General features: G+C 34.3%; 1 protein-coding gene across 6 annotated transcripts in view; it reads right to left on the bottom strand.

The window, feature by feature from the left end:
* The window catches only part of NKAIN2 (sodium/potassium transporting ATPase interacting 2), a 1000454-nt gene that overhangs the window by 514779 nt on the left and 462086 nt on the right, over positions 1–23589 (bottom strand). For all 6 annotated transcript variants that reach the window (XR_009263279.1, XR_009263281.1, XR_009263280.1 and 3 more), the window contains exon 2: positions 14148–14285. Coding sequence is in view for 2 of the 6 variants with exons in the window: in XM_058735148.1 (XP_058591131.1) it covers positions 14148–14285 (138 nt within the window). In the remaining 4 variants the exon portion in view is untranslated. The remainder of the gene's footprint in view (positions 1–14147; positions 14286–23589) is intronic.

The raw sequence follows: 23589 nt of genomic DNA, 5'->3' as shown, positions 1-23589 counted from the left end.
GCATGATTTGCAAAATATTATGGGTGAAAAGCTATGGATCAATCTAATTTTTGAAGAAAGTCCCAAAAAGTGTAAATAAAAATATAAGGAGTAGAATACAGGAATTGAAGCAAAGGATAATATATTACAAACAAATATGGCATAGTCTAGCAAAGGAAGGTTGGCTTAATATCAGAACAGTTATCAACCTACCTGAATGCATCCAGAAAAAAAAAAAAAGAAATATTATCATACTAATGTAAGTTCAAAAACATTTAATAAAATATATTGTCATTCCTGATAACTGAAGGAGACTACTTACATGTAATAAAGACTACTTACTGAATAGCAATTATAAAATAAATAACAAAATACTAAAATCTTTACATTTAAATTCAGGAACGTGACTGAGATTCTTCCTATTGCCACTTATACTGAACACTTCCTTGGAGAGTCTTGTGAATACATAAGAATATAAAATAATCACTATTAATACCAGACATAGATAACAAAAGTTTCCCTTTAAAGGTATTAGCTAAAAAAATCAATATATGCTAGAAAAACTTCACTATGTTAATAAGAGAATTCAAGACATGAAAATATGCCAAAATAAATATTTTCTCCATTTTAATAATAAGCACTTAGAAAGGGGAAGATATTGTATGAAACCTACAAAACACATATGAATAAATGTAACAACAATGGCACAAAATCTATATAAAAATGTCTACAAGGTCTTACTGAAGATCAAAATAAGACAGATTAGAATAGAATGACATATTAAATTCTTGGATCAGGAGCCTAAACTTCATAAATTATTCCTCTGCCAAATTATTTTTTTTAAAAAGAAATTCTAATTATAATCCTAATAGGTTTTGTTTTGTTTTGAATTGAATATAATTATTTTTAAATTAACATTAAGGAATAAAGCTGGAGAACAGCCAAGGAAGTTATGAACAAGTAAAATAGTGAGCAGACTTGTTTTACCATCTGTCACAATACTATAAACTTATTATAATCACGAGTTAGATAGTGACATAGGATACAAATAAATCAATGAAAGAGAATCAAGAAGTAAAAATCTAGTACATTTGATAATTTATATAAACCAGTAAGATATTTCAATTATTTGGGAAAATAAAGGGTAGAAAAAATGGTTTCCCATATGGAAGAAAATAGTGTTGGTGCCCTACTTAATATTAAATATTAAAATATATTCTAGATGAATTAAAAGTTTACTATAAATATAAAACAATAAATATCTTAGAAAATAATGTAGGATATTATATGTATAACTTAGGGTGGGTATATCTTCATTATCAAGACAAGAAACTTGGAAAATATACATACTTCACTAGATAAAAATTGAAAGAGAGATTTGGAAAATTTTTCAATACATTTTGAAGGCTGACAGATTTAGTTCTATAATATCAAGGCAGGTTAATATCTATAAATATAAACTAACTAGAAGATAAATATCTCAAGATATGGGCAAACGTTTGCACCTTTTACAGTAATTGTAAATTGATTTAACAGATTCAAAGAGCAATCTGGGAATATAAAATTAAATAGAAGTCATTGAATTTCCACATCTTTGTACAACTTTTTTTTTTTTTTTGTCATTCTGTCAGATCTCACCGATACCAAGAAAATGATCTCAAAGTAAAATGTGTAAAATGCACTAATGGTTATTATTATACTTTTGAGGCAAAAGGCAATCTGAGCATGCAACATGTATATTTCTGCAACTATTAGCAATAGAGCATTAGCAGCAAAGATATTTCAGCCAACTGCTGGAAGAGGAACACCAGACCTACATGCACTGATTAATAAAGAGAGTGGAACAGTTGGCAGTCCACTGTGTAGGTGGGGGGGTGACAGACACCAAGGAAGCTGAACTGTTAGGCATAATTCTGTATATTCTGGAGACTTGAGGAAGGAACATGTGAACCAAAATGAGTGTTAAAAGTGGGCCAGAAAACAGGGATAATCCCTTTACCAGTTTTAGAACCAGCCAAGCATTTATCTTTCCAGAGGGGGAAAAAAAAGAAAAAGATTTTTAAACAATTAAGTAAATACACAAATAGCTATAATATATCAAAACTGCTAAATGAAATGATCTGAGCATAAAAAAGGCAAATATCTAAAAGCCAAGAGAATCATCAAAATGATACATGCAGTGGCGCCTGGTTGGCTCAGTCGGTAAAGCGTCCAACTTCGGCTCAGATCACCATCTTGCAGTTCGTGAGTTTCAGCCCTGCGTTGGGCTCTGTGCTGACAGCTCAGAGCCTGAATGAAGCCTGCTTTGGATTCTGTGTCTCCCTCTCTCTCTCTGCCCCTCCCCTGCTCACACTGTGCCTCTCTCTCTCTCTCTTTTTCAAAAATAAACATTAAAAAAATTAAAAATGATACATGCAAAGTGCAGAGTTGAAGGCATTCATGTGTTTTCAAATCAAAAAAGACCTACAAATTTTGTTTTCATTTTTTTAATGTTTATTTATTTTTGAGAGAGCATGAGTGGGGAAGGGGCACAGAGAGACAAAGACACAGGATCTGAAGCAGGCTCCAGGCTCGAGCTGTCAGCAGAGTCCAAGGCAGGGCTGGAATTCATGAACCATGAGATCATGGTTTCAGCTGAAGTCAGTCACTTAACCAACTTAGCCACCCAGGCGCCCCAAAAAAGACCTACAAATTTTAAATTACGTCCACACTTAGACACCTCATTTTGAAATGTTAAGACAACAAGGATAAAATGGATATTTCAAGAACTTCTTTAAAAGTTATTTACAAAAGATTAAAGAACAGATTGACATCAGACTTCCCCATCAGTAATGCCACTTCCTAGGGTACAACTGAACAATGACTTCAGTGTCCTAAAGAAAAATGATTCTCAACCTTGCATTTTGCATATAACAAAACTATTACTCAAGTATAAATGTAGAATCAATTCAGAAAGTTTACTTTGCAAACATGCCTTTTTAGGAAGTTGTGCAAAGAGTTTCAGAAAGAAAATTCATAGGGTCTAAGAAAGCATGAATCTAACTCGGGTAACAGCAGAAAAGATAGATGTCTAACAGGCTCAGAGAGCAACCAAATTAGATAAAATAAAATGAGAGAGTAGTATGAGAGAAGTCTCCAGGGAAGAAGGGCATACCATTAAAATAAAAAGCTACTGATAAAATCATGGTCAAATATGAAGAATATGGTCTAAATTCGAAGAGGAAAGCAATGTGTTTCCAAAATAACAGTAGAATGAAGATCAAGCAATAGATAGAATGAATAAGAATTGGAAGTATATTTAGGATACTGCTAGAAAAGAAAAGAAAAGAAAAGAAAAGAAAAGAAAAGAAAAGAAAAGAAAAGAAAAGAAAAGAAAAGAAAAGAAAAGAAAAAAGAACCCAGTTCACTTTTATAACAATAAAAAAAAGAACAACCAGAAACGCTGGGGATTAGGAGGTAGGAACAAAGTATGATCCAAAAGTAAATTAGACTAAAATGATTTCACTTTTACGAAACCTCTGGGGTATATTCTCTATGTATATAGATGATATAAATAGGTATAGGTACAGGTATAGGTATACGTATAGGTATAGGTACAGGTATAGGTATAGGTATAGGTCAATCTATCTTTCTATCCCAGAAGAACTATAAAAAGATTAGGACCAGCTGGAAAGAGGTAAGAAAAAGGACTTATATTTTGTCATAAATCCAATTTGGTTATTTGATTCTATAAAATATATACCTGAAGTAACTAGATTTTTTAAAAGAAATATAAACATATATATCACAACATGTTTCTTCTTAATTTTTTTCCCAAAAATTATTAGATGATTTACAAACATGAATTTAGACTGTCAAAAGGTAATTACTTTTATTTACCGTATTCTATAAATCTTTAGTCACAGCCTAACACCAGAATGAGAGCACAAAGTATCTTCTTGTAGAACAAATGACCCACACTTCCCCAAGGGAACACTTCCTTTTGAGAATAAATTGCATTTACCATGTTGCATGATTACATTTATTTTAGGACTACAGGCTAAATCCATAAAACGTGTAATGATGTTTTTTCCCCCTCCCAGGCTTATGGGAAAAGACGTATTTTCACAACTACTCTAAGTCATTAGAAGCATTGTTAATTTGCTACTATCTCAAGTCTCTTCATCTTTAATCTACATTGATTTTCTGTCCTGAACACAGAAAGTGTGCATTTTTAATGCTTTAGCAGCAATAAGTTTTCTTTTGGATATTTTTTCTCTGAGAAAAAATGAATGAAAGAGGCAAAACAACTGCTTGTACAGAGATTAATAACTTCCTAGAAATGACTGCAAGGGATGCACACACTTTTAGGAGGTAACATTATTAAAGAAATTAAGCAGTAAAAACTTAAAAAAAGCATATGACCCAGAAATAGGACATACTAAGTGCTTCTTATTTATTACTGTTGGTTATATTCTATGTCAAGACCTAAGCTCCATGAACCATAAAAATTCAACTTACAGCCCTGGGTGGGCCTCTGGGTGGCTCAGTCGGTTGAGCATCTGACTTTGGTTCAGGTCATGATCTCCCACTCATGAGTTTGAGCCCCACATTGGGCTTGCGGCTGTCAGCCTGTCAGCACTGATTCCCATCCTCTGTCCCCCTCTCTCTGACCCTCCCCCACTTGTGCTCTTCCAGAAATAAATAAATGGTAAAAAAAAAAAAAAGAAAAGAAAATTCGAGAAATTTAGGGATTTTTTTTTCCATACAAGTTGTGTATGTGACTATCTGCTTTCCTGCTTTTCTGCTGATCTCCTACAGTATCTATACATTCCCCAAACTGTCATATCAGAATGTTTTACAAAATGGACCACAGCTTTGTCTTTTGATGCTTCAGTCATGTGGCTTTCAGGCCTTGCCCAGGATGACATGCCGTTTCTTTTCTTTAGCATGTTAGCGCAAGAGAAGAAAATCAAGGAAGTCAAAGCAGGTGAGTCTTGTCTGAAACTGCTTCATTGTTGTGTTCCTAATGCTGTGTCCTCCTCCTCAATGGGAAGAAGGATGTGTGTCAATTCACAAATCAATACTCATTAAGAAGCACATGTAAATATTTTGAAAAAAAAATTGTACTATTGAGACAGAGTAGCCAAATTGAACTGTAGTTCTCAAAAATGGTCAGAAATTACCACTTAAAAGTTTAATGCATTAACTAAAAAGAGTACACAATTATTTTCTTTATTATTTTGAAATAATGAGTAGAATGGGTATAATGATATAGTCTAATAGTTTATCATTCTTAAAACACAAGGGATAAAGATGAATGAATATTGGCTTCTTTTTCTAACCATAACCCTATTATAGCAAATTAGCTTTACCCACATTATTTTAATCACTTGCGTTTTCAGTTAAAAAAAAAAAAAAACAAACAAACAGGAAAGCATCCCAATCATTTATATTCATTTGATTTTAGGATTAGCTATTGCAGTCTAATCTTATGTCATGAAAAAACTCTGCACTACATATGATAACATACATTAATACATATTTTACCAAACAATATGGACAATACATAATATGGGTATTTTTTCAATTACATAGACAAAAATTCTCTTATCAATTATTTGAAGCTCTTTACCAATAACAGATGTGGAAAGAGATACTTTGCCTTTAATTAATATATATTAGATATAAATTATATATACAGATATGTGAATTATCACCATCATCAAAATGCTGATTACTGTAAGAAAAGAAAAAAGCACCATTCCAAATCACTATTTCTGGAAATTAAGGATACCCTGTGATGCTGTTACTCTGCAAGAATAAAATATTCATCACTATGTTTTCTGTTCTTAATTCTTGAGACATGAGGTCATTTCCTCATTAAATACAGAGCTAAAAACATAATCCTTAATAGAGGGATGACAGACTACAATTTAAAATCTAAGTGCTTTACAAATTGCAAATGCCATAATGGATTTTAAATTTGCTAACAACTTAACAAAACTTGTTTGCATTTGTCAGATAGATTGTGGCCCTCTGTACTGTGCTCCTAAGAGGCAATTCAGTACAGGTGTTAAGAGCATGGGTTTGGCGGTTAGTAGGACTCGGGACTACATCCTAACTCTGCTATTTCCTAGGCATCTGAAGTTGAACAAAAATTTTGTAAAGTTAATGTGAGGTTCATAGGACTTGTAGAGGAAGATGTCTAAGAGCATCTGTCGAGGGAAATAGAAGTGGTAAACAACAACAACAACAACAACAACAACAACAACAACAACCTGATTCTTATAAATACTACTGTGATCTTAGTATGCTATATTTTTCTCTGTTTTTATGAAATTTCAGTAACAGATTTTTAGCTATTTTAAATTTATTTCTAGTTTTAGGACTGGGTTTCCTTGATCAAGCCAGTAGGTTCAAGCTAAATAAGATATTCTATTTTCTTACAAAATAATTAAGTAGAAATAATGAAAGTGGGGAGGAAGGGAGTAAAGGAGAAAGGATGGAAAGATGGTAGAAAACTAGAAAGGTGGGAAGATCGGAATGAAGGTAGGAAAAAAGGTAGGGAGGAAGGTACAAAGGAAGGAAAAAGAAAGAAGTATTTTTGAACATTACAGCAACATGTCCTCTGGTAATATCACCAAGAAAATTGCCATGCCTTTAGCAGTTAGGAACCTACAGAGTCTTCAGATTACTTTATACTACTTATAGCACTACAACTCATTAACATTTTTTGGTCATTAACTAATAAACTGAATAACCCAAATCACATCCTGCTTGCCTGTATCTTTAGCTCAAATAAAGATGTGCTGAACAATTTCACTTATGACATGAGGAAATACTTTCACGGGAGCCATTTGTATGTATGCATTTGTAAATTACACCCAGAGTTAACTGGGACTTTTTGGGGAGACTTGATGTTGCCAAGAATTATACAAAACACAGGCTTTCTATGGCTTCAGATTTCCTTTGCTTAGTATTGAAAACATCTATTTTATTTTCCTTCAACATATTACATTCCTTGAAATGCCAGAGACCCTCAAAGGGTACTATTGTGTTCTTGTTCCAGTTACCTGTTTTAAATATTTCTTCTTTACTCTTATGTGAGAGATTAGTAAAGGAAACAAAACTCATTGCCAATATTTTCTAAATTGGATTTATTGCTACTGTGCTCAGTGTTTCAGAGGATGTCACATGCTATTATTTTATCATTTTTTCCCAATTAAATAGAATAAAATGTTCCATCAATAATTTGAAACTCTACAAATAACAAATGTGAAAAGGCACACATTTTCCTAAGACTCTATTTCAGGGACTCTGTCTGCCTTTTTGTTTTATCAAAATCAGAACTAAGGATAATGAAGCCTTATCATTAAACTTTTCAAAATGAAATTTAAATTTTATAATTTTTAAGGCAATAGAAAATATCACAAAGGGACATAGAGTTTATTTCAATAAGAAAAAAATAATAAACATCCCAAATAACAATTTATGATAAAGGATAAATGTCTTTACTATGTGATCAATACATAAAAATTGTTATGATAAACACTGACTCCAAAAAAATGAGTAAAGATAAATAAATCCAAGCCAAAGACAACCCCCCTAAAAAAGGATATCAAAGTGGAAAATGGCTAATGAACACATGAAAAAGTCCAACTCTGTGAAGATAAGAAATGCAATTCAAAACAAAAATGACATTTCTCTTCTATAAGACTGATAAATATGAGAACAGATAATATTCAGGGTTAGCAAGAGCGCAGTAAAATAGACTACACTGCACATTTGTGGGAGGATAATTCAGTAAACTAATTTTGGATAGGTAACTCAATTATATACTAAGAACCTTAAAATTGTTTAAGGTGATTTAAGCAATGATTAAAATTAAAATGATTCAACTCTATTGAGATATTTCTCCTAATGAATGAAATCACAAATAAAGATGAGAGCATTTTAACAGAAATGATTATATGGAATTATCTATCATAAAAATGGAAATCATGTAATATATAATATATAACATACCACAATATATAGTATATATTGTTATAGAGTATGATAAATAAGAATGTGAAAGGTTAAATGAACAATATCCATATGAATTTTATAACTGTTTGATAGAATGTTAAAGAAATGATGACATATTTGAGATGTAACATAATCTGACATGTTTCATTTGCACATACATGAAGGGAATATGCAGAAATATTAATAATAGTTTTCAATTGTAAAATTGTGAATGTTTTTATTTTTATACTTAATTGTTTAATAATGCAAACATATAATATGGCAAAGAAATAATAAAGACCTATATTTCCAGGAGAGAGAAAAATAAATTTCACTGTTTGTATCTAAGTTTCCAGTGCACAGGGATTGTTGGAAATTACTCAAGTGCAGCAATATATTAATGTTAGTTACAGCTTGCCCCCAATTATACATTTTTTCTGCTAAATAGAGATTCTTCAATGATCAGAATTTCTGATATCCATAATTCCTTTCAAGTTGTTTTTTAAGTTTATTCATTTATTTTGAGAGAGAGAGAGAGAGAGTGACTAGAGGAGGAGGCAGAGAGACAGGGAGAGAGAGAATCTTAAGCAGGCTCTGCACTATCAGCACAGACCCCAACATGGGGTTCGAACTCATAAACCATGAGATACTGACTTGAGCTGAAGTCGGACACTTAACTGGCCACCCAGATGCCCCTCTTTTTTTTAAGTTTATATTTATTTATTTTTGAGAGAGAGAGACTGAGTGAGCAAGGGGGGAAGGGGTAGAGAGGAAGGGGAAAGAGAAAATAGCAAGTAGTTCTGCCTTGGCAACAGAGTGAGATCATGGCCTGAGTCAAAACCAAGAGTCAGATGCTTAACCAACTCAGCCACCCAGGCACCCCTCAAGTTTCTTTTAATTTTAATTCCTCTTGCTATCTTTAGGGAAACTAAAAATCTTAATTCCATTTTGATGGTGAAATCTCTATTTTCCTGAATCGACTTTTGACCTTTAATATGGCATCATGGAAATTAGATTCCATTAATTTGATTATACAGAAATCTGCTATACAGAAAATATGCAGAAATAAATAACTAAAACGGACTGGTACCAAAACTCAAATGATATTATAATATAAACTTAAAACACAGTATTAGTTTTGAGAAATGGTAGTAGGTGGAAGCCAGAAGGGCAGTGAAGGGATCTCATTGAAGACAGGAAGGAGGGCAGTAAGAAAGTTGTTTTTGAGGACTGGAGAAAAAAAGGATTCATAATAAACTACTATCAGAACAATTAACTTGATCATTTGCTGAAACACTGGAAGACAGAAAATATACCTAACAACTTGTGGATCTGGCTAAGGGGACTTCCAAGAAAACAGCAGACAGTGTTGTCATCTTTTAGCCACATATAATATTATATTGTAAGAGAGAGATGAGGTAAAGAAAGAACAATTCAGGTTTTAAGCAGAATTTAGAGGATATTATTTCCAACTCAGGATTTGGGGAGTTGGAAAATAAGTTTCACATTTATAGTATCTCCAGCTGGCAAGAGGTTTTCCACGTAAGATACTGTCTCTAGATGAAATTCAAAATGCTGTTTGCTAATCAAGATCAAATCAAAGACATAGCTCTAAAACACACTGTTGAGACCTCAGAAAGATTTCAGAGGCTCTCTTAGCTATATAAAATATCTAACAATCTTAAAGGTGTCCCATGGCATCTTAACTCTCAGCTCATGCATCTTTACTCTCAAACAATCTGTCTTGAAAATATCTGTTGGTATGTATTTTACCTAAAAAGATGGGATTGTACTTTGATACATAGGAATCCTACAAAATTGTTTTAAGGGTTGTAGCAGGCTGAAATAAATGGGGAATAAATAGTTCACCCAATAGCTTAGAACACTTTGCTCTATTTTAAACTGCTTGCCAGCCTATCACTAGTCTATGAAGTTTGGTATCATTTCAAGTAATAATAACAGCAATAAGGAGAAACATATAGCTAACCTTTATTGACCACTTAAAAAAATACAGCTACCCTACAACCCAGCAATTGCACTACTAGGTATTTATTGAAAGGATACAAAAATGCTGATTCAAAGAGGCTGACACACCCCAATGTTTATAGCAGCACTATAAATATTAGCCAAATTATGGAAAGAGCCCAAATGTCCTTCTGATGAAAGGATAAAGAAAATGTGGTGTGTGTACACACACACACACACACACACACACACACACACACACACACACTGGAATATTGCTCGGTGGTCAAAAAGAACAAAATCTTGCCATTTGCCACAACATGGATGGAAATACAATGCATTATGCTAAGCAAAGTCAGTCAGTCAGAAAAAGACAAATACTATATGATTTATCTCATATGAGAAATGTAAGAAACGAAACAGATTAACATAGGGGAAGGGAAAGAAAAACAAGATAAAAACAGAGAAGAAGGAAAACCAGAAGAGACTCTTAAATACAGAGAATAAACTGAGGGCTGCTGAAGGAGTGTTGGGAGGGGATGGGCTAAATGGGTGATGGGTATTAAGGAAGACACTTGTTGGGATGAGCATTTGGTTTATATGTAAGTGATGAATCACTAAATTCTATTCCTGAAATCATGATTACACTATATGTTAACTAACTTGGATTTAAATAAAATTAAAAAAATAATAACAGTAAGGAGAAACATATTATAACTAACCTTTATTGACCACTTTTTAAATGCCAAATTCCTCTTACACCTCCAAACCAATGCCTGAGTTTTGAAACTATTCAAAAATTTTCATCCACATCTAGATATTCATTCCAAGAGCTCTATCAGAGATGGAGGTGACATATTCATAAGATTATGATCAACTGATACATGAATTCAGCAAAGTCACAAGATACAAAATCAATGTCCAGAAATCGGTTGCATTTCTATACACCAATAATGAAGCAACATAAAGTGAAATCAATAAATTGATCTCATTTACAGTTGTACCAAGAGCCATAAAATACCTAGGAGTAAACCTAACCACAGATGTAAAAGTTGTGCATGCTGAAAACTATTGAAAACATATGAAGGAAATCGAACACACAAAGAAATGGAAAAACATTCCATGCTCATGGGTTGGAAGAATAAATATTGTTAAAATGTCAATATTACCCAAAGCGATCTACACATTCAATGCAATCCCAATCAAAATTGCACCAGCATTCTTCTCAAAGCTAGAACAAACAATCCTAAAATTTGTATGGAACCACAAAAGACCCTGAATAGCCAAAGTATTGTCAAAAAGGAAAACCAAAGTGGGAGGCATCACAATCCTAGACTTTAGCCTCTACTACAAAGCTATAATCATCAAGACAGCATGGTATTGGCACAAAAACAGACACACAGACCAATGGAATAGAATAGAGAACCCAGAACTGGACCGACAAATGTATGGCTAACTAATCTTTGACAAAGCCAGAAAGAGTATCCAATGGAATACAAAAAGATAGTCTCTTTAGCAAATGGTGCTGGGAGAACCAGACAGCAACATGCAGAAGAATGAAACTAGACCACTTTCTTGCACCATACAGAACAACAAATTCAAAATGGATGAAAGACCTAAACATGAGACAGGAAACCATTAAAACCTGAGAGGAAAAAATAGGACACAACCTCTTTGACCTCAGCCACAGCAGTTTCTTGCTTGACATGTTTCCCACGGAAAGGGAATTAAAAGCAGAAAATGAACTATTGGAAACTCATCAAGATAAAAAGCTTTTGGACTGCAAAGGAAACAACCAACAAAACTAAAAAGCAACTGACAGAATGGGAGAAGATATTTGCAAATGACATATTGGATAAAGGGTTAGTATCCAAAATCTATAAAGAACTTGCCAAACTCAACACACAAAAAACAATAATCCAGTTAAGAAATGGGCAGAAGACATGAATCGACACTTTTCAAAAGAAGACATCCAGATGGCCAATAGACACATGAAAAGATGCTCAACATCACTCATCATCAGGGAAATACAAATCACAGCCACACTGAGGTACCACCTCATACCATTCAGAGTGGCTGAAATTAACAACTCAGGCAACAACAGATGTTGGCGAGGATGTGGAGAAACAGGAACCCTCTTGCACTGTTGGTGGGAATGCAAACTGGTGCAGCTGCTCTGAAAAACAGTGTGGAGGTTCCTCAAAAAATTAAAAATAGAACTACCCTATGACCCAGCAATAGCACTACTAGGAATTTTTCCAAAGGATACAGTAATGCTGATTCGTACGGGCGCATATACCCCAATGTCTATAGCACCACTCTCAACAATAGCCAAATTATGTAAAGAGCCTAAATGTCCATCAATTGATGAATGGATAAAGAACATGTGGATTATATATACAATGGAATACTACTTGGCAATGAGAAAGAATGAAATCCTGCCATTTGCAGCAATGTGGATGGAACTGGAGGGTATTATGCTAAGTGAAATAAGTCAGTCAGAGAAAGACAGACATCATATGTTTTCACTCATATGTGGAACTTGAGAAACTTAACAGAAGATCATGGGAGAAAGGAAGGGGAAAAATAGTTGCAAACAGAGAGGGAGGGAGGCAAACCATAAGATACTCTTAAATACAGTGAACACGCTGAGGGTGGATGGGGGACGGGGGGAGAGGGGAAAATGGGTGATGGGCATTGAGGAGGGCACTTGTGGGATGAGCACTGGGTGTTATATGTAAGCAATGAATCACTGAATCTACCTCCCAATCTAAGAGCACACTATATACACTGTATGTTAGCCGACTGGACAATAAATTATATTTTAAAAAGATTATAATCAGAGGAACATTATTTACACAAATAAAGAGAACAGTTAAATTAAGAATCATTAATATGATGGCTTATAATTCATTAATTAAAGCATGAATTAATATAATTATTACTTTTATTTTAAAAGTAGGAACTCTAAAAAATGGCAAGTTTATGCCTGTTTAAAGTATAAAAAAAATGGTAGATGCAAGATTTCAATCCTAGTATTATGACTTCAGAAGACCAATTCCCAATCGCTATACTTTTTTCCCTATATTAGATCATATCACAGTTTATATAAGAAAATTAATCATGCTATCGTATCTTGTGTATTGGAAAACTTTAGCCTCCAAAAAAACATATCCTACATTATACATGATTTACGTGGCTATACACCATTAGAGGGGACATGTGCTCATTTCTGGGCACACACCCAGAGGAGAAAGCTATGGGTTTCTCACTCATCCTTAGCCAGACAGTGGATCCCTTGGTCCAGCTGTCACCACATTGTCTGTTTCAGTACCAGTGAGCTTTATCTAGGTTCCAGATGACTGAGACAACAGGTCATAAGAGGGCATCTTTTATGTGAAGGAGGCCTTTGTGAAACCCGAGAAGGCTTGCTGGTTTGTGTTGAACAAGGCAGAGCTCTAGCTGCACTATCTTATATATATTCCTTTACCACCAAATTGCTTTATAATTTTAAATAAATACTTATAGACTTTTCCTTTGTCAAAAATAGAAGAGAAAAAATGATGAAACTAAAAAAAATCTACATTAATGAAGAGCTATAGCTGAGATCTGAGGCACACACAAAGGTAAAAAATTCTAAGTTATGGTTCCCATAGCAACAGCAACACAGTTGGATTTCACTTTTATGTTAAGTAAGTTTAACTTGAGTGGAGATGCAAAACACTCCCTCTGAACCAAAAAGAGAATTATGGAGAATATAGAGACTATGATCCAGACTCTTCTGGCTTTCAAAGGTATCAAATATTAACCCTAATATATGTTAATAGTTTCACATCAAAACTATATGTTCATTTGCATTGACTTAAAACTACTTTTATTCAATTTGTAAAATATGATTATTTAAAATGGGAAAAACTCCCATCCAAATGTGTTAAATCAAAGGACGCCATCTTATAATTTGGAAATGTAAGTGCATAGTTTGTTTTTAATTACAATAGAATACTTGCTGAAAGTTTAATTTATGAAAATGCAATCTGATTACATTCACTGTCAAGTGTTTTAAACTTGACATTCCCAATTACTGTAGATGTTATCTGAAACTAGGAAACCAAACTAACAGTACTTCAAAGAGAGGACATACATATAAATTTTCAAGACATTTGTAGTTTGCATCTGTATTTCAATGTTTTTAAAGAAGCAGGAAGGGTACTTACTCCTGTTATGTAACGAGGTCTATATTGAATAGTCCCAAATAAACCAAGAATGACGATAATAATATGTACAAAATTTGCCAGGATAGGTGCCCACTGATATCCAAGGAAGTCAAATATTTGCCTCTCCAGCACACAAACCTAGAATAGTAAAACAGGGTACAGAGGTAAGCACAGTGGTGAGAGAGAAGAGACGGCAAAAGGATCATATTGCATTATAATTAGCAATTATAACTGTGTTACCATATCTGGCATTTATCTTTAATAGTAAGACTGACATTTTCAGGTATATTTCAAAGAAACACTATGGAGGCTGTAGATCCATAGGCAGCTACAATCCTTTTCAGAATGATTTTGTGGAAGCATCAAGCCATATTCACAGGTTATCATCTGTGCAGTCACAGGATAAATTATATTGTCATATGCACTAACACTTGAATTCATCAACCAGCAAGTTTGCAAAGTCCACACAAAGGGTATGTTGTTAGGATCTGCTCAAATGTCATTATATAAATTGAAAAATAAAACAAATGGGAGTTATGTGGAGGAAAAATAACTCATCAGCAAGTCAACCAACTTGGATTATGGACTTAGATTTGCCTCTAACTGTGGTTGTGAGACTAGCTAAGTCTAGAAAGGACTAGGTAAGTCTTTCACTTCTCTGGGGGTACTGATCCTTCATTTGTAAAATTCAGGACTTTGACTTCTAACCCAAATAATACTGGATTATAAATCAAAAATGACTTTTTTTGTTATACTCAGTTACGTATATAACCAGACAAAAGGGTGCAAAAAGGACATTAAAACACTGAGAAGCAAAAATAAAAACAAAGTGTCACTGTTATAAAAGCAAGGAACGTAGGTCATTTAAAATTATCCTACATTTATCTATGTTTACAACTTTACAATTAAGACACAGGTACAAATCTAAGGATTGAGAGAAGAAAAACAAAACAAACCAACCAACCTAATCAACCAAACAAACAACTAAACAATGAAACAAAAGCTGTGATAGTCCAGAAGTACCATTTTATATTGACAAGTAAAACCTGATAGCTATCAAGTTTCTCATAAGATCAAATAAATTCACTTTTATTCTTCCTGCCTGCCCTCAGGTGGAATGATAATAAACGGTTGCGAGTAAAACTTTGTGAAAAGACCTGGTATTCCACACAAAGATTCAACAGTGTCTTTGGTTGTTTTTCAATCTAGGCTTTAAAGAAAAAGGATATTTTAAAACCCCTACATTACTAACATTACTATGCTTTGATGATATTTCTTGTCAGAAGGACATACTGACTCTCAAAACAGCCAGTGTGCTTTTAAATTAAATACCTGTAGCTCAGTTTGAAGATTTCTTGAATGATCAATATTTCCACTGTACTTCTTTAGCTGAACAACACATATTCCCATCAGGCATTGAAAAAGAAAATAAATTCATGACAACTGTTTGCATAACACTTCTGTTTCCTAAGGCAACCAAGGGCTGTAACAGTAATCCAGCCTTGTCAAATCTTCATTTTCACTTATCTTGGCAATGATTAAGAAAAGAGAGAATCTAGGTCTGTTCTACCTTGCATATTCTAAATCCACAATATCCACCAGAGTTGCAAAAGTGGAACGTAAATAATATTGCACATAACTGCAGGTTCATAAACCTTGAACTGCCTTCTAATGAAACATTCCTTCAACTGTTATCATGCAGTCAACACTTCACATAAAGGAGACCCATGTGTAATGTTGGGCAGTATAATGTATCCCTTGTTTTTGAATCTATTAATGGTACCAAAAAAATAAGTGGCAGTTCTCGGAGCAACTGCTAATCATTTGTATAAAAGCTCTCTCCAACTTAGAACTCTCTAAACTCATCCTATGAATAAACGGTAAGTAGGAATGTAAACAGCAGCAAGAGGAATCTAAACTCTATAAATTTTAAACATCATAACTGTGGGGACACAGCAGGGAAAAAGTATAGAGGATGAAACGCATTAGTCAAACAGTGGGAAATCTCTCGATAAATGCACCAATTATGGAAGAAAATAGCAGTACCATCGTTAATTATAAAAAATATATAGATGATAATATAGTTGCTAATTCTGCATGGCTAAAATGAATTTATGTCAACATTTATTAGTCTTTTTTTTTAATGACAGAACTAATAGTTTCATCAAACATTACTTACAAGGTTATGCAGACTGAATAAGTTAATGTGCAATTCCTCAATTATAATATTCCCGCTTTTACCCTGTTTCTGATTGACCCTATTAGCCATCATAAGTAGCTTTATCATAGGTCCTGTTATTTAGAGCTGGGACTAAAGAAGGGAAGATTTTCTGAAAAATTCAGAGAATATAAAGGGAATAACAATTTATAGAAGTAGTCTTTTCTAAGAATTCCTTCAAAAAGGAATTATATTAACTGTGGAATCACTGAAAGGGTTATGGGGTTGTAGGGAAGAGAATAGATACTAGTTGTAACATTTCTTACGTGATGGGCATCCTTGCTAATCCCCAGTCATGTATTATCTCAATGTGTCTGAGAGGTAAATATTGTCTTGCTTTTCAGATTAAGAACTCTCAGATGTATGGTGGCTAAGTGATTCTCCTGATATCTTAGAATGGTAAATACTAAACAAACAAATAAACAAACAAAAAAAGTAGGCTCTGTGCATGGCCAGTGGGCCATGTTCCCAATGTTGTAGATTTGTGACACACCCAGTCCAGAAACAAAAGCTTTCACAGTTTATGTTGTAGACCTATGTTGGTCACAGGATATGTGCTGCTTTTTACCTTACTTATTTTGGAATAATACAGAGAACTTCTTTGATCATAGTTGTCAGTTCATATCATCATTAGTCAAGGCAAATTTGTTTTTTTGTTTTTGTTTTTTGTTGTTTTGGTTTTTTTTTTTTTTGCCTCCTTCAACCCATGTTCTCAGAGTTATTTTGCTTCCTCCCATTATATTTGCTTTATGTGCTTTCTATTACCTGGCATACAAATATAGGTATACGGCCTTGAAAAACATAAACAAATATTCCTCAACTTATAATGGCATTACTTCCTGATAAACCCATCACAGGTCAAAAATATCATAAGTCAAAATGCATTTAATACACTTCACCTACCAAACATCCTGTCTGAGTTTATCTTTTTTAAAAATTTTTAAATGTTTTTATTTCTTTTTGAGACAGAGAGAGACAGAGCATGAGCAGGGGAGGGGCGGAGAGAGAGGGAGACACAGAATCTGAAGCAGGCTCCAGGCTCTGAGCTGTCAGCACAGAGCCTGACGCGGGGCTCAAACTCATGGACTGTGAGATCATGACCTGAGCCAAAGCCAGACGCTTAACCAACTGAGCCACCCAGGCACCTCTTATCCTATCTTGAATGTGCTCAGAACACTAACATTAGCAAACCATAGGACAACATCATCCAACGCAAGGCCTATTTTATAATAAGGTGTTGAATATGTCATGTGATTTATTGATATCGTCCTGAAAGTGAAAAACAGAATGGTTGTATGGGTACAGAATGGTTATAAGTGTACTGGTTGTTTACTCTTGTGATCTGTAGCTACCTGAGAGCTGTGGCTCCCTGCCTCTGTCTAGCATCACTAGAGACAATCGTACTCCATATCACTAGTCCGGGAAAAGATCCAAATTCACAATCTGAAGTATAGTTTCTACTGCAGATGTATTGCTTTCACACCATTGTAAAGTCAAAGAATCGTAAGCCAAACAATCCTAAATTCAGAACTGTCTCTACCGCTGTTGTTTTTGTGTGTCGTTTTCATATAAAAAGTGTTATGGAATAACTCCCTCTCATGCTTGTTAGTTTTGCTGTATGTAAATTTTGTTCTTTGTGTTTTGTTTCTACATAGTAGCCTGTTATTAATGCATAACTTGTTGCTTTCCATAAAGAATTCTGTGCCTTTATATTACTATTATGATGATGTTTCTATTTGTTAACATAAACACAAGCTAATCTTTATCAATTATTATTTCTGCATCTATTGAGATAATCACTTTATTCTTTTCTTTGATATCATGAATGCGATTGTGTATATTGATGGTTTTTGCCACATTAAATTTTCCTTTTCTTCCTGGGAAAAATCCCTATTTGAAATTTAATATATATATTTTTTTACCAGAGTTTCAGTTTGGATTAAAGAAAATTTTTTTTGTAAGTTTTATATAGATAAGCTGACCCATAACTTATTTTTTTCTCTCTTTCTCTAACTCTGTTATAGAGGTTGTAACCACCCTAAAATATAAGGTACAACACTCATTTAAACACTTAACAAATTTTGAAGAAACCATCAGTCCTATTCTCTTTCCCCAGAAGCAACCGTGTCTTGAGGAAAGTCTATTAAGTACACAGCTTTTCAGGAAAATATTGTATGTAGATGCCAGCACATAGTCATTTGTCTGTCATATATATGTCTTGAATTTTTCCCACACAATTTTATTTACACAAATGGGATTGCAATGGTATGGTTTTTCCCCTTGCACTTTGTGATGTTTGTGGATGTCTCTCCATATTAGTGCACCCTACACGTACATTATATCCTTATTATTAAGTGCTCCATTTAAAAAAATATTTATTTATTTTTGGGACAGTGCAAGCGGAGAAGGGATAGACAGAGGAGGACAGAGGATCTGAAGAGGGCTCTGCACTGGCAGGGTGACAGCAGCAAGCCTGTGTGGGCCTCGAACCACCCAAACTGTGAGATCATGACTTGAGCCAAAGTTGGACACTCAACCGACAGAGCCACCCAGGTGCCCCTTAAGTGTTCCATTTTAACAGATAATCATTTGGTTTCCAAGTCTTGGTTATAACACACCTGAGTGCATTAAACAACCTTGTATATGTGTGTTGGTACATCCATAGGCTAGATCCTTAGATGTGAAAATGCTGGGTCAAATTCTGATCGCAAAATCCCAAATATTATAAAAGTGTTATTCATTCTCTTTGATATAAACGTATATACTGTTAAAATATGAAAACTTCTCTACTCTTTTGCATTATAATAAACATGAATCTTAGTAGTCACTGTTTATCTAGTTGAACACGCTTAAACTGAAAAAGTTTTCAAAAACTTTCTTATAAGTATATTAAGTACAATTCATCTTACTAACAATGACAACAAATATTCATAAAAAGCACCTGTGAGATCTCTTTAGGATAAATGTATTGACTTTTCAAACTGGACGAGACTCACTCTACACTCCTCAATTTATATCTGAGAAGACTGGACCCAATTAAGTAAATAATTTGTTAAATTAATTTGACCCCTTAATGGGAGTATTCAGTCTACAGCAAGTTTGCTTCAAATGTTTGCATGGCAAATTGAGAATCATTCATATTTCCTAGGTAGCTATTGCCATTTAGCTGTATTAACAAGGCAATTACATGTACATGAACAGTTTAAGATATCTTCTAAAAGGCATAATGGGATGTTTATAGCTAGCTGTTTTCAACTGGTGGGACTCAAAATTGGGTTCCTTGAGACACTGCATTTTGTGAATAACTAACTAAGATTTCTTAATAAATTTTCCTCCCCAATATTTCTGTAACTTTATGCCCTTAAAATGTAATGTCTAAGTTATTACAATTAATATGAAATAAAACTAATACACAGAATTTGAGAAGAAAAATATAGTTTTTTATTTTATTATAGTAGAACACAGGTTCCTAGATTTAAAAAGAAATTTGAGTGTGTTATTAAATGCTAGTAACAACCAAATTGTTTCTAGTGTCTAAATTATATATTGAAATTGAAATTATCTATGGACATGCCTGTTCTCCTCCCTGCACCCTCACCATTTCACTGTCTTTACTCTCCTTTAGGAGTCCTGCTTTTAGACTGTCTCCACTCTCAGGTATCTGAGGAGAGATAAGACAGACCCAGACTGAGATGCTAGGCAAGTGGAGCACTCCTATGCAAAGTCCCTCCCCGTTATCCATGTGAACTTCAGGGAAATGACAAAGCTCATCATGAAATTGTAGAATTTCATGAATCAATAAAGAAAGGATTTGCCTTTTCACTGGTTTCAGGAGAAGATAACTGACAAAATTAGCTTTATTAGAGCATAGAAAGTAGGAAATACGAGGGGAAATCATGATGAAAACTGAAATGGGCACAACAGTCCCCACAATGGGTCCAAAGTTCTTATTTTATCTGTGGGGGCTATGAAAGTTTATATAAACTTCCAGACAGACAGAACCTCGTATGGCCATCTGTTTGTCAGAATTTTGTCAATAGAAATAGCTGTGACTTTCTCCTACATTCCAGTCAAGTATGGTCAATTGTGTCTTCCCAGTTGTAACCACTCTTTTGTTTCTTGCCCAATAGAGAACTTAAAACAACACTGCAGGAGGTAAGAAAACAGTTTTGGTACTGTCTCCTTGACCCATATAGGACTCTACTTCTATATCACTACTCTGAGATCTTGCCTCGGATTCATGATTCTCTTGCCTGACTCCCCAGTGCATTTTCTATTTCTTGCTTGTCTGCCCATTTTGGTAAAGCTGCCAGTTCTTATGTCTGTATGTATTTAGTTGTTTGTCGCCACACTGCATCTCATCCATATTCTGGTTACTTACCCTCCCCTGCAGTCTCCTATGGTGAATTGTAATCTCGAGCACAATCTGGACTGCCTGCTCCAGAATAAAAAAGCATGCCCCATGTTGGTTTCTCTTCTTTTTAAGCCAAACCCCAGGAAATATGTAAAGACTTTAGAGGTTTTCTGGGTCTTTACAACACTGTTGAGATGCTGAGGTCTTTTTGACATTGTCTAAAATACCACAGTATTACAAAGCAAAATTCTGTATGGATATGATTGATGATGTTCCCTGCTTAAGATTCTCTGTGTTGTTCATAGTGGACAAGTGAGAACATATATGCCAGCTTTTAGACATTATCGGCAGGAGATATGATAGAGACAAATATCTTTTATCTCACCAAGAGTCCCGATTCAAATATGAAATTAAGAGAATAAACTTGAAGTAGGGTCTACAATAATTATACATGTAAGATATGGACACAGCCATGCACAGAGTTTTACTTGAAAAATTTTAACAACTCTTGAGTAACTGCAGTTTTCAAGTGTGTCTGTGTGTGTGTTTGGGGGGGGGGAGGTGTTTGTTTACTAAATAAAATTGTAAAGTGTTTGATAAGATGTTGGGTCACAAATAACAACTTACCCTATTTTAGTTAAACCAAGGATTTTCTGTCTCCTTCCACATAATTGTTTTTCTTTAAATACAAAACAAAGGAATAAGCCTTAAAGACAAATAATGAAAACATCACCAAAAGGAGATCTGTCCCCAGTGGCTTCAATTATAATAGAAGTTAACATGGGGAAGGGCGCCTGGGTGGCTCAGTCAGTTAAGCATCTGACTCTAGATCTCAGCTCAGGTCATGATCTCACAGTCTGTGGGTTTGAGCCCCAAATCGGGTTCTGCGCTGATGGCATGGAGCCTGCTTGGAATTCTTTCTCCCTCTCTCTCTCAAAATAAATAAATAAACTTAAAAAAAGAAAGAAGTTAACATGGGGTGCCTGGGTGGCTCAGTCGGTTGGGTGTCTGACTTCGGCTCAGGTCATGATCTCACAGTTCATGGGTTCGGGCCCCGTGTCAGGCTCTGTGCTATCACCTCAGAGCCTGGAGCCTGCTTTAGATTCTGTGTCTTCCTCACTCTGTGCCCCTCCCCTGCTAATGCTCTATCTCTCTCTGTCTCTCAAAAATAAATAAACGTTAAAAAATTTTTTTAACAGAAGTTAACATATCATAATGGTTCAGGACCCAAGTTTTGAATCAGAGAAAATCTTGTTTAAAATCTAACTCACTATATGACCACAGGTCAACTGACCTCTATGAATCTCAGTGTCTTCATTTATAAAATGGGAATATTGTAGTACAGAGCTTTTTTTTTGTCATACAGAACTTTTAAGATTGGCATGAAGATCAAAATAATAATACATATAATTATTACAATGCTTAAATTACAACCTAACATGTTTGCTAATTAATTCATATCTGAACAACACATAAGAAGTTTAGACACTAGTATTTTAGTAAAAATATTCTAGATTGATAAGACTTGCCAGGATATTTTAGTTAGAGATGATTAACTGTTTCATATTTTACCAGTCACAACTGCAAATAATAATATCCTGAGGGGGGGGGTCTTCCTTAATGAATGTTTTCCTGCCTCATTCAACATTCCATGTATCTCATCGATTTTAGTACGATGTAAAAGAATAGGCTTCAAATATCACAATTTCTTTCATGTTTTTCTTTCTCTCTCCCCACCTTATTTAAAAAAACTCTGTTTCCATATAGTTAATCACATTAAAGATTTTCAGGAAAGTAATGGGAAAGACTTGGCATGAACTCAAAGAAACTCAATAAAAACAAGTATTCCTGCTTATTATGGAAGTGCTTTTTCTTATAAGGTGCATTACTGAAACAGTCCATGGTATTTCTTACGATTTTTATTGAAATACAGTCAGTCATATATTTTTGAGGTTAAATTTATAGAGTTATTTAACTGACCCACCTCAGAATAAAATAGTATATTTAAAAATTTTCCTCATCCTTTTGTGTAATAATGCCATTTATATATAACTCTGCATATGACAGCTAATATTCTAGTTGTTGTGATATCAGAACCATTTATTATTTCTCACAGCTGTTCATTCTGCACAGCCATTTATAACCATTTCATGAGTTAACACTCATTCTATCAAAAGACAAATTGATGACTAGCATAACGTGCTAGATTTTTAAAAATATATCATTGTAAAGAAGAAGCACAATAATTTGACACTAGAGCACAAAAATATTGCTTGACTGTTGTTGAATTGAACTTACCAAGTCATATAACTGCCTGATCTTTATGTTGATATGCCATATTATGTGTGTGTGAAATCACTATTATTGGATGTTTAGTGGTAGGGATTTAACATTATTTAGCTTTTTTTGTTTTTAAATTTTTTTTTAACGATTATTTATTTTTGAGACAGAGAGAGACAGAGCATGAACGGGGGAGGGTCAGAGAGAGAGGGAGACACAGAATCTGAAACAGGCTCCAGGCTCTGAGCTGTCAGCACAGAGCCCGAGGCGGGGCTCGAACTCACGGACCGCGAGATCGTGACCTGAGCCGAAGTCGGCCGCTTAACCGACTGAGCCACCCAGGCGCCCCTAACATTATTTAACTTAATATCTCCTTATCATAACACAAATCTTTGCCCTTGGAATAGTGAGTATGGATTCTGTTATAATAATTTTTAAAACTTGAGTACTTATTATATCCAAGGCATTATGATAAGGACTTTGATATGCTATTTTAGTTAATGATTACTTTTAAATCATGCATTCTAACAATGATTATCTATCATTACCTTTATTGTACAGATGAGGAAATTGATACCATGACCATGATT

The sequence above is a fragment of the Neofelis nebulosa genome, chromosome 6, assembly GCF_028018385.1.
Source record: "Neofelis nebulosa isolate mNeoNeb1 chromosome 6, mNeoNeb1.pri, whole genome shotgun sequence".
NCBI classification, from domain to species: domain Eukaryota; kingdom Metazoa; phylum Chordata; class Mammalia; order Carnivora; family Felidae; genus Neofelis; species Neofelis nebulosa.
This window is presented reverse-complemented; position numbering and strand designations above follow the sequence as displayed.